Source organism: Chlorocebus sabaeus, chromosome 20 (genome assembly GCF_047675955.1).
Source record: "Chlorocebus sabaeus isolate Y175 chromosome 20, mChlSab1.0.hap1, whole genome shotgun sequence".
NCBI classification, from domain to species: Eukaryota; Metazoa; Chordata; class Mammalia; order Primates; family Cercopithecidae; genus Chlorocebus; species Chlorocebus sabaeus.
Window position 1 is genome coordinate 90,341,826 of NC_132923.1, and position 11,598 is coordinate 90,353,423.

General features: G+C 51.1%; 1 protein-coding gene across 1 annotated transcript; it reads left to right on the forward strand.

Moving 5' to 3' along the window:
- The first annotated feature begins 876 nt into the window (after positions 1-876).
- On the forward strand, positions 877-7,330 carry TMEM275 (transmembrane protein 275). The gene is given in 3 exon segments (NM_001357076.1): positions 877-1,063; positions 6,316-6,417; positions 6,710-7,330. A coding segment is annotated over 1 exon segment (534 nt). The 5' UTR covers positions 877-1,063; positions 6,316-6,417; positions 6,710-6,796.
- Positions 7,331-11,598: the final 4,268 nt, after the last annotated feature.

The following is an 11,598-nucleotide window of genomic DNA, read 5'->3' on the forward strand; positions in this document are numbered from 1 at the left end:
CCTTCAGGCTTCACCCTCAAACCTTATTTCCAGCTTGAAGACTCTGTGTGTGTGTGTGTGCATGTGTGTACACACGCACGTGCACACATGTGAGTATGCATGTATATGCATGTGTCTATGGTGAGGACAGGTCCATGGATTGGCTAGGGTGAGGGTGATGGTAGCTCTTTGGGCTCTGGGTTTGCAGAATTCAGTTGGCAGAAGCTGAGAGTTCCCAAGGTAGTGAATAAGCCCCAGCCGGCAATGAGTAAGAGTGATGTGGGAGGTTCCTGAGGATGTAGGTGCTGGGAAGAGGGCTGGCCCAGATTTCCAGGGACTGAGAGGGAACAGAAGGGCTAAGACTAAAAGGAACAGAGGAGTTCATAGTGAGCAGTAAAGAGTTCAGACTGAGCAAGTGAGGGGCTCAGCCTCCCCTGGAGGATAGGGGGCTGGGGCCAGTGGCTGAAGTTTGGACTGAAGCCCCTACGCCCAGAGGCTCTTGAGCCTTTGGACCAGGAATCTGGAGCCAGGAGGCCTGGCAGCTACCTCTAGTCAAGTAACTGCTCTTATGCAACACAAACATCCCAGAACCATGGGTTGGGGGCACAGGGGACGCGCAGGCTCACCTGCTGACCTGAAGGGACTTCGGACAGAGACTCCCCCTCCAGGAGCTCTTGCCTTCACCAACTGAGGACCACCCCCTTGAGCCCAAATTTTTTTAATAAGCAAACATCTCTATACCTTTCAGTAAACAGCAATTCTAATGAGCCAAAAACATGAGCTTTTCAATCTGACAAAACTGGGTTTGAATCCCAGCTTTCCCTATTGCAGCTGAATAAACCAAAGTAAGTCCCTTCACCTCTTTGAGCCTCAGTGTCCTCACTGTGAACTAGGAGCAGGACTGCAACAGCTCACAGGGTTGTAGTGAAGGTTAAATGTGCTAATGTAGGGAAAGTGCTTAGCACAGAGTTGCTGCTCAACATGAGTGTCCCTCCCTCTCAACCAGAACCCCTGTGTGGCAGCTGACTTCCCAGGGAAACAACGGAATCCCAGCCTAAAGCAAATAATCTGGTACAATGAGCAGGTACAGCCATATACATTTATATGTATACGTATACATAAATGTTGATTTTATGAGACCTTTTGATACACCGACAGTAACTTCTAAACAGGTCCTCATTTCCACCTTTACAAACCTCAAGTGGTTGAGGGTGGGGCAGCAGATTGATTGACGAGGGACCTCAGTTTGAGGACAATAACCTCATTATACTCCTCCCTTCACATCCAGAAAACTAAGGCCCAGAGAGGGACACCAGCTCTCCCAGGCTGCCCAACCAGTGTCTGCTCCTCCCCCAAACTGCTTGTGGAGAGGCAGGGCAGCAGGGAGGGTGAATTGCTTGGCCAGGGTCGTGGGCAGCTGAATGGCAGTGTTCAGAGCCCTCACTGGGTGGGAAAGGGCTTGGATCTGGTCTGGCTTGGCCACAGACCTCCTCTACTCCAAGCCTCAGTTTCCCGCTTCTGAAGATTTAGGGGCTCAGCAACTCGGAGTACTCACTAAAGTGAAGGTCTTCCAGTCCTCGCGACTCAAGAGTCAGAGCAATGCCCTTCCCTCCTGCTCAGGCACTAGGATTGAAGGCTGGGCTTGGAATGAAATAGAAGGGGCTTAGAGGACTAGGGAGAGCAATAGCATCAACTCAGAGTCCTGCTTCCATAATCCAATAGGCCAGCCTGGAAGTGGCACATGTCACAATTCCCTGGCCAGAACGTCACACAGTGCCACCTAATCACAAATCAGCCAGAAAGTGCAATCTTAACATGTGCTCAGTAGAGTGGAAAACCAGAAAGATTTATTGAACAGTGCCAAGGACACCCCACAACAGAGCTAGCCAGAACACCCACAACAAAACAGAACCAACACTGCAACAGCAGCAGCTGGAGCCCACAGTTCACCAGATGAAATAGTGGTGCAAATGGAATTACAACAGCTGAGCAGCCTCAACACCTCATCCCTGCACACTCCTAGATCCCAATTAACCAGGGTGGAGGCAACCTCAGGAATAAGCCCAACACCCACATGTTCTTAGTCCTTTGTGTGCCTAGGGCAGAGACCCTTTTGTCTTATAGTCACTGTGCCTCCCAGGAGTAGATAAGAATCAGTCATTCATTAGCAATTAGCACTTAGAAGCTCAGCCCCTGGGCTGGAATTAGTTTCTGTTGAACCTAGTTTGCTAAACCAAGGAAGAAGCAAAGTGAATTTTACCTTCCTTGAACCAGAGAAAACCTGTCTTCCTCTGTGGTTGACATTTGAGCAGTGTAAGTTCTAATTACAGGAGCTTATCTACAGGGCCTCAGAAAAGCCTGTACCCTGTGCTTCAGTCATTCAACAAACATTTAGCAAATCTAGCACTCTGCTAGGTTGAGAGCTCAGGCTTTGGATCAGTACACCAGATTTCAAATCCTGGCACCACCACTGCAGCTGAGTGGTTTGGGGTGAGTTTACTTAATCTTTCTGTGTCTCAATTTCCTCATCTGTAAAATGGAGGTATAATAGTAATACTTACACTTATGTTGTAAAAATTAAATTAGATATTATTATAAGTGCTTAGCATAGCATAACTTAGTTATAGATCTATAAGTGCTAATTTCAGATTATCATCTAGACTTCTGTTTCTGGCTAAAGTAGACTAACTTCTATCAGACCAATTTACCTGCTGAGGATAAAACTTTAAAAGCTGGATTAAGCATTTAAGAAATCTGTTTAAAGGCATGGGAGAGCTACCGAGGCAGTGAGGACTTGAGGGGGGCAAGATTGTGGAGAGAAGTAATACTAGATTTTGATTTTTCCCTAAAGGCATTTTCCAGTTTGTAGGAGGTCATGAGACTGGGGAGTCAAATTGGAATTCAGGGCCTAAAAAGGGAAAGGGTACTGTTAAACACCTACAGTTTTTATTGGGAAGACCAAAGCAGCACTCTAGGACTAATGGCTGACCAGATATAGACTAGACTCAGAAAGACTGAAACAAAGTTTCCAATCAGTATAATCCTCAATTGGGTTAAAGTGGCCTGTGGTTCTTTAGGAGCCTGTCAGAAGCAAAAGCAAATCCCCTCTGGAGAAAGATAATATCATTCAAAGCCTCATGCTAGCTCTATAATTTTTTATACACAATGTTGGACATTCAATAAAAAATTATCTGGCATATCAGGAGATAACACCAAATGAACAAAAGCAATAAAACAGACAATAGAAACAAATCCACTGGAGATCCAGATGTTGGAGTTTTCAGACATGGACTCTAGAAGGTTTAATATGTTCAAGAAAATTAATAACAAGAGGGAATCTTTAAACAGGAAACTGGAATCTATGAAAAAGGATCTAGTGGAAATTCCAGAACTGAAAAGTTATAACAAATGAAATCCATTGATGGATTTAGCAGCAGAGAAGACATATGTGAAAATAGGATTAGTAAACTAGATAGTAGAAAAATATTTCAGTAGAAAAATATCCAGACTGAGATAAAGAGAAGGAAGGAAGGAAAGGGCTAGAAAATACAGAATAAAGTGTAAAAGAGACATATGGGACAATAGCAAATGGCTGAACATACATGCATTGAAGATCCCAGAAGGAGAGGAGAAAGCGAACGGAGAAAAGATAAGAGCTGAAATGTTTCCTGAACTAGGGGGCGATATGATGCAGCCACAGATTGTAGAAGCATGAGGAAGGATACATATAAAGCAAATATCTACGGAGTAGGATAAATACAAAGAAAAACTCACTTAGGCACATCACAGTAAAACTGCTAAAACCCTAAGGCAAAGGAGAGTCTTCCCCATATGGGAAAAGAAGCAAGATCCTGGTTGGGCGCGGTGGCTCACGCCTGTAATCCCAGCCTTTTGGGAGGCTGAGGCAGGTGGATCACGAGGTCAGGAGCTCGAGACCAGCCTGGCCAACATGGTGAAACCCCATCTCTACTAAAAAAAAAAAAAAAAAAAAAAAAAAAATTAGCTGGACATGGTGTTAGGTGCCTGTAATCCCAGCTACTCAATAGGCTGAGGCAAGAGAATCACTTGAACCCAGGAGTCGGAGGTTACAGTGAGCTGTGATTGCATCACTGCACTAAAGCCCAAGCAATAGTGCAAGACTCTATCTCAAAAAAAAAAAAAAAAAAAAAAAAAAAGAGAGAGAGAGAGAGAAGCAAGATCCCTGGACTCTCCAGCGGCCAGGGCCTCCCTGACCCTTATCCAATATCAGCTTCCAGGAGACTGATGTGAAGTGAGGTGAGCCAGACTCCCTCCTTTCCATTGGGGCACCCTCATACTGAGCCCTCCCCACAGAAGGGAACTCCTGCCTTTGTCAGATAATGTCAGATGTTGATGAATGAGGTTAGGGAGAGGTTTAAAAGGGGAAGATGTGGGAATCTCACAGACCCTCCTGAGGATCAAATCCTTCTCTATAAAATTAAGCAAGATTGTGTAGGGTGTGAGCCAGCTTATCTGTTTTCTGACTCTGGTCTCAGAATGTCTATTCTTCCTTTCAGTCCAGCCACCGGAGCCCCAATCCACTTCCCTCTCTGAGCCTCAGTCTCCTCAGTTGTAAAATGTGGCTATTAAAAAAAATTTTTTTTTAAATTATTTTTGTTAACAACAACAACAAAATAAAACAGATGCAGGGTTTCACCATGTTGCCCAGGCTGGTCACAAACTCCCAAGCTCAAGCAATCTGCCTGCCTCAGCCTCCCAAAGTGCTGGGATTACAGGTGCGAGTCACCACACCTGGCCAAAATGTGACTATCAATAGGCATCAAGCAGTAGTAGAGATTGTGATATCATGGATGTAAAAGTGCTTTGCACACTATAAATTGCTGTACCCTTTCAGAGGTTGCTATCCCTGGCTGGCAGAACCATCAACAGCAGGTTAGAGAGCAGATGTTCATGCAGATGAGGAGCTCCCTGAGGAAACGGGTCTGTAGATGCCCTCAAGAGTCAACATGTGCTTTCTTTGCTACGATTTGGGGATTTCTGACTTCCTGCCAGCTTGGTACGGCAACAAGGTGATTCTGGCTGGAATCTCAGTAGGGCTACCCCTCTCAGCAGGGTGCCAGGAGAGGGAAGCCTGGAGTCATCAGCTCTGGACAGGCCTGGAGGTGGCCTTTCAAGCCCTCTGACCTGCATCCTGTGTGTGGAGAGTGAGGGAGCTGACACTAGCCCTCATTTTCAGTCAGTCATCAAGCTTTCTCCAGCCCCACTGGGTATAGGGTTTGGACACGCAGAAAGGTACCTCCACCTGGGAGACAGCCCAACTTTTCTGTTTCCAAACCCAACATGACCAGCCTCCCAGATTTGAGACTTCATGGCTCCCTTCTCTGTCAACCACCACCAGAAGGGCATGGTTAACATTTATTAAATTCTCACTGTTCTAAACACTTTATTTAGCTTAAAGTATTTAATTATCACTATACCCTATGAGGTGGGTTCTATGATTAGCCCCACGTTACAGGAGATAAGATGGAAGCAGGAGAGTCAGGCCTCCTGTGAAGGTGGCACTCACTCCCTGCTCCTCACCCTGCATGCTCCCCTTAGACCCGCAGTACCATCTGATTACTTCCCTTTCATCCCCATCCAGGACCCTTTTCTGGCATTTTTCCCCACAATTCTAACACTAGCTAAGATTTCATCCTTTGAGGGCCTTTGTACCAACTAGGATCTTATGCATTATAGAACAGAATTCTCAAATAGAAGTCATAAATCCCTAGACTCTAATTTTATTACTCTTGTTTCTGCATTTATTTCCAGAATTCTAGAATCCAGCAATAGATCCTAGAACCAGAGACATCTAGAGAATCCTAGAAAGGAATTCTAGCATCCAGCAATTAGACTTTTGAATCCAGGTTCAGCAGTAGAACAATGGGGAGTGGAGTGGAGGTAGGATTGGAATTTAATAGAATGCCGGGTCTAGAAAGGGTCCTGGTGCCTTAGATCTGCTCCAGCCCAACCCATCCCATGTGGGGACTGTGCCCTCTCACTGAACGTCTGAACCATCAGGAGCTCCTCATTCTCACGTGGCCACTCACTCCAGGGCCTCATCTGATATTCAGAAGAGTCAGTGTCATTGCTACACCTACCGAAGCCTAGGGTGGGGATGCTGAGGCCAAGTCGCATGGTCATTCAGGTCCTGGTTCTGCATCTTGGATAAACTGCTAGACCTCTGGGAGCCTCAGTTTCTTCATCTGAATAAGGGGGTGGGGTGGGGGTGGGGGGCAAGGTCAGATGATTTCCAAGGCCTCTTCCACTTGAGGGAGTGAGTTGTCTAAATCCCAAGAGCTGCCATTTGCCTTCTAGTTAGGGTTACTGAAGACGATGATTATCATGTGATGAGCACCTAAGCTGAACTGGACACTGTGCTGAGCACCTTCCAGCCATTCTCTCACTCAATGAGTCCAGGTAGGCTTCCTGGAGGAGAGGGGTTGGAGGGGTGGTGTCTGTTTGGAGAACAAAAAAGTGAGGAGAGAGGGAGGATGGCAAGATTGGCCACGAGGGACCCCCGGAACTAGGTGGGGATACAACAAGCGGACTCTTCACATATGGGATGGGTTGTTGCTTTCCAGAGACAGAGGCGGGGTGCTGACCAAGATGACCTCTGCCCACCCAGGCACTGAGTGTAGCTACAGACGGAGCCTAAGATTAGAGGTCGAGATACACTGCTTGACCCCGCCCTCTTGCTGTGTGCCCACAGGACTAGCGCGAGGCGGCTCCTGGCATTTGGGCTGTTCCCGGCCGGCGGCAAGAGGGAGCTTGATGCGTGCCCGGCGTGCGCAGGCCGATGCCGCCGGCAGAAAAGAGCAAGGGACCACCGGTCCTGGCGCCCGCGGAACGCGCCCGGGGCCGGGTGTCGGGCCTGCAGTCGCCTGCGCTGTGCTGCGCCTGCGGTCTGTGCGCGCTGCTGGCTGGCGTGAACGTGACGCTGGCGGGCGCCTTCGCCTCCTTCCTGCCCAGGCACAACCCGCTGCTCGTTGTGGGACCGGGGCTGCTGATGCTGGCGCTCGGCTTCTTCGCGGCCTGCTGCGTGTGTAGCCGCCGGGGCCCCGCGCCCGGCGCGCGCTCGGCGGCCGCGGTGGGCCCTGGTCAGGGTGGCGGCCGCGCCGGACCCGTGGCGCTGGAGATGGAGAGCAGCGAGCGCACGGCACAGGACACCACAGCAGTGCAGCTCAGCCCTGCAGTCTCAGCCGCGTCCTCCGGCCGCTCCAGCCCCGGCCCCAGCACCCTCGCCTTGGAGGCCCCAGCGCCCGCGGCCGTCTGCGCGCTGTGCTCGGAAGGGGTCCAGCTCAACCCGCCCCGGGAGCGGGCCGCCCCCTAGCGGACCAGGGCCCCGCCGTGACTCCGCTCTCCGGGTTCACTCCCCTTCCTTCCGTGCCATTTAAGGGGGCAAAAGAAAAAGAGAAAAGAAAAGTTTTTATTTTCTCTCTCTCTCTCTCTCTCTCTCTCTCTCTCTCTCTCTCTCTCTCTCTTTTTCTTTCTTTCTTTTCCTTTCTTCCAAGGGTCTGGTTCTGGGCGCAGGGGGCCTCATCTTTTCCATCTCCCAAACTCCTGGGTAGAAAGTGTGATGGTGTCAGGGGTCACACCCCGAAGAAGGGAGCAGCAGACCCTTGGCCCCTTAGGTGGGGTCTCTGGTCCCTACTAAACCTCACCCATCCAGCTTCATGAAAGTAGGCCCCTGGACCCTCGAACCCTGACACTGCAACCTCCCCCTGGCATTTGGGCACTGTGAACCAAGGAGCACCCACCCTGAAGGGGTAACCACCAGCAGTGTCAGGCCCCCCTGGGGGTGGGAGGAAGAGAGGAAGAAGGGACAAATGTCAGCCTGGGCTGTCTCTGTCATTGCACACACAGTGAAGGGCTTCTAGCCCCCTCTCCTGCCCCTCCCTACCCTCCTTGTTTCTACCCCAACATGACCTTTGGGATTCATTTGGCCAAGAAACTGTGGCTCTGACTTGAGCCAGGATGGTCCCTAGAAGCAGGGCTGGGGTGAGCACTCCTCACCCTTGCTGTCTGACTACGAGCAGGGGTAGCTGAGACACCTGACAGAGGTGAGTGGTGAGGGGGCCTCTGCAGTCCTGAAAGTCCTAGTGTGACCTTCACTGCCAACAATGCTGGCCCCCACCCACCATGACTGTGCCACACCATGCATTCCTGCGGTGCCTCACTCCTCAATAAAGCGCCTTTGGAGTCAGTCCTCTGTGACAGTGCAGGCCGGGAGGGAGGGTTGGCTGTGGGGCCTCTGGCTGAGCACCTTGGGTTCTGGGGCCCTCCCAGCCTGTGGCTGAGTGCCCAAGCATCCTGGTACCAGCCCCTCTTGGAGACCTAGAAGAGGGCTTCAGGAGAGAGGAGTGTGTGACTGTGAGCAAAAGACTGTATCTAAGACTGTGTGCCTGCGAATGTGGGAACAGGTGTGTCAAATTGGGGGACTGGATGAACATAGGAGTGTGACTGTGGGTGTGATTGCCTGGCTCCTGTAAGAGGTGGGGAGTGGCAGCGTTTGGGTAACAGTCTGACATCACACATGCATGTGGAGATGTGAGGGCAGCAGTAGTGGTTGAGGGCATGGTCACTGAGCAGGGATGGTGAGGGGAGAAGTGCTCCGCGGGGCCGTGCACAGCCCAGACACTTTGCCCAGTCTTGCTGGACTTGCTGAGTTTGGGCCCAGTCTGTGGTTTGTCCAGGTGAGGGGGCAGGTGAGGGGGCCAGGTAGAGGAATAGGGGCTGCCTTGCAAAAAAGAAGAGGGGTCAGGGGACTGAGGAGAAGACACTGCAACTCTGGGCCAGCCTTTCCTCTCCATGCATGTACCTAGGCAAGCAGTGACTGGGGCACATGCTGGCCCACCACCCCCAGCTGGCTATGACTCCCTGCCCATCCACTCCTGGCTTCATCACCAGCCTCCCTTTCTCTTTACAAGACAGGCTTTGCTACTACTCTGCCATGACCCAGACACTTCCCACCAGCCCTGGGCTCTTCCCTCCTCTGGCGCCATCTCCACCTCTGCCTCTCCTGCTGTCTCCCCCTCTCCCACTGACCTAGAGAAGAGCAAATCTGCCTGAGCAGGTGCCAAGCAGGCCATCTCTATTAATTTGCACGTGTCGATGGGCCTTAACCTTTGAAGTTCCCAGTACCTACAGCTGATGACCTCTTCTCTGAGCTCCCCAACCCACCCTGTATGTGTGTAGGAAGACCACTTCTCCATGCTCCAGTCCTGTCTCTTCTGGTGCATTGGTCTGCAGCTTCAGATGCCACCTGCTGCTATGGTAGAGCAGTAGGTGAGAGGGGGCCACCGCTGGTGCAGCCTTGGGGTGCAGTCGGAGCCACCCTTCTCCTACCACCTTAGGATTCTAGCCCTGCAATGCTAGGCTCAGCCCAACCCCTCTCCCACCTGCTGTTAGATGCCTGGAATTACATTCTCTCTCCTCTTCCCCAACAAGACTTCCTGTTCTGCAAGCCTGGCTGCTGCAGAGGAAGAGTGAGCCTACCATAAGGACTCAGGGCAGTGGGACATGGATCAATGGTGTGGGTAGAATGGGTCAGGGAAGGGAAGGTGGGACATTGGCTCCCTGGAGTCCCTTCCACTGACACCCCCAGCTGAAGGTCATCATCTGTCTTTTCTGTGCCCCGCTTCCTCCACAGGCACACCAGAAGAGATTTTCCACATCCAGTGCCCAGGGCTCACTTTCCCATCAGCTCCAGTCTGCCACAGTGGGGACTCCTCACTTCACACCCCTTCCCTGGGTGACACCTGGGGATGGGCCCCTCTAAGGCAATATGGCCAGTGAGGCCCTAGGGAAGCCCCACTCTCCTACACAGGGTGAGGCTGGAGGGCGTGCTCTGTCTCACACCTCTGCAAGCCGCTCCCAGGCAGGCTCCAGGCCCTGAAAGGGCCTCTGGGCGGCAGGTTTCTGTTGAGGAGAGGACATGATTCTGACAGCGCAGAAGCATCAAGCTCCCTGACCTTGGGGAATTTGAGCAGGGAACTACTCAGGAACTACTGAGTTCCTGCAGGGATGCTGCAGACCGGCCCTGGAATGAAGGTAAAACCTCCCACTCCCACCCTAGCACCTGAATTCTAAGAATTGAGGCACCAGGGCCTATCCTTGGAGGCACAGGGACTGTGGTAGGGAACACAGGACTGGTCCTTCTAAAGGAGGGGTACTCCCCAGGGCCTGGGGGGCTCTAGGGTGCTACAGGTGGTGAGTGGCCCCTGCCTCCCCAAGGAAAGTACTGCTGGCCCGGACAAGGGAGCTCATTAAGGGGCCAGGAAATGAGGTTTCCCCCACTCTTCTCCCTCTAGGAGAAATGAGGGCAGCCACTAAGAACCTTTTTTTATTATTATCTTGAGATAGGATCTCTCTGTGTTGCTGAGGCTGGTGTGCAGTGGCACAGTCACAGCTCACTGAAGCCTCAATCTCCCAGGTTCAGTGATCTTCCCATCTCAGCCTCCCAAGTAGCTGAGACTACCGGCACACCCCACCATGCCTGGCTAATTTTTTGTAGAGACAGGGTCTCACTATGTTGCCCAGGGTAATCATCAACCCCCGGGCTCAAGCAGTCCTCTCACCTGGGCCTCCCAACGTGCTGTGATGATAAGTGTGAGCCACTGTGCCTGGCCTTAGAATAGTTTTTTCACTAATTAAGAATTCCTGAGCCCTGCTGTGTTCCCTGCTATGTGGGAATATAATGATGAACAAACTCTCAGGGAGCTCACATTTTATTTGGAGGAGACAGACAATAAAGAATTAAATAAGTGAGCAAGTGAGACCAAAACAGCTTAGCTAGTGAACAGCACTACACAGAAAATTACATAGGATGTTGTGATAGATAGAGGGACTTGTCAGATGGTTGGGGGATCTTCTCTGAGAGGTGGCATTTAAGCTGAGCTCTGAATGGTGAGTCAGCTATACAAAGGTCTAGAGCAGGAACATTTCAAGCTCAGGAAACAGCCAGTGCAAAGCCCTAAGGTGAGAATGAACTGGCCTGTGTGTGTCAGAACAAGAAAGAAGGGCTGTTGAGACAGAGGTGGAAGATGAAGCTGGAGAGGTGGGGAGGGGGTAATGCTCAGCTCATGGAGGGCTTAGTAAGCCCGGGTGAGGAGTTAGGATTTGATTCTTGGTGAGATGGAAGCCACTGGAGGGTTTTAAGCAGGGAAGTGACATGATCTGATTGATGGTGGTAAAGACTGCTCCACCTGCTGTGTGGAAGTAACAGAGCGGCACAGGGCAAGAGAGAAAGCAAAGCTAGGAGGGGCAAGCTAGGAGGTCACAGCAGTGAGACATACGGGCGCTGGGACCAGGGTGGTTGCTCGGAGTGGACAGATTCTGCACCTGCATCTGTTGGGGGAGTTTTGGGGGCATGAAAGAGAATAATCCTGAGGAAGTTCTAAAATTTTGGTTTGAGCACCACGGTGTATGGTGGAGGATCTGGTTTTGGGGAAAAAAGGGACATCCTGGTAAGGCAAAAGACCTGTTAGCCCAGAGGGACTGTCCCACAGAAGCCGGAGCCACAGCCCTGAGTTCTGGAAGAGGAGGCGCTAGGATGGACACGTAGAAGCTGTCGGCATGTGGGTGGTGGTGAAACTCCGA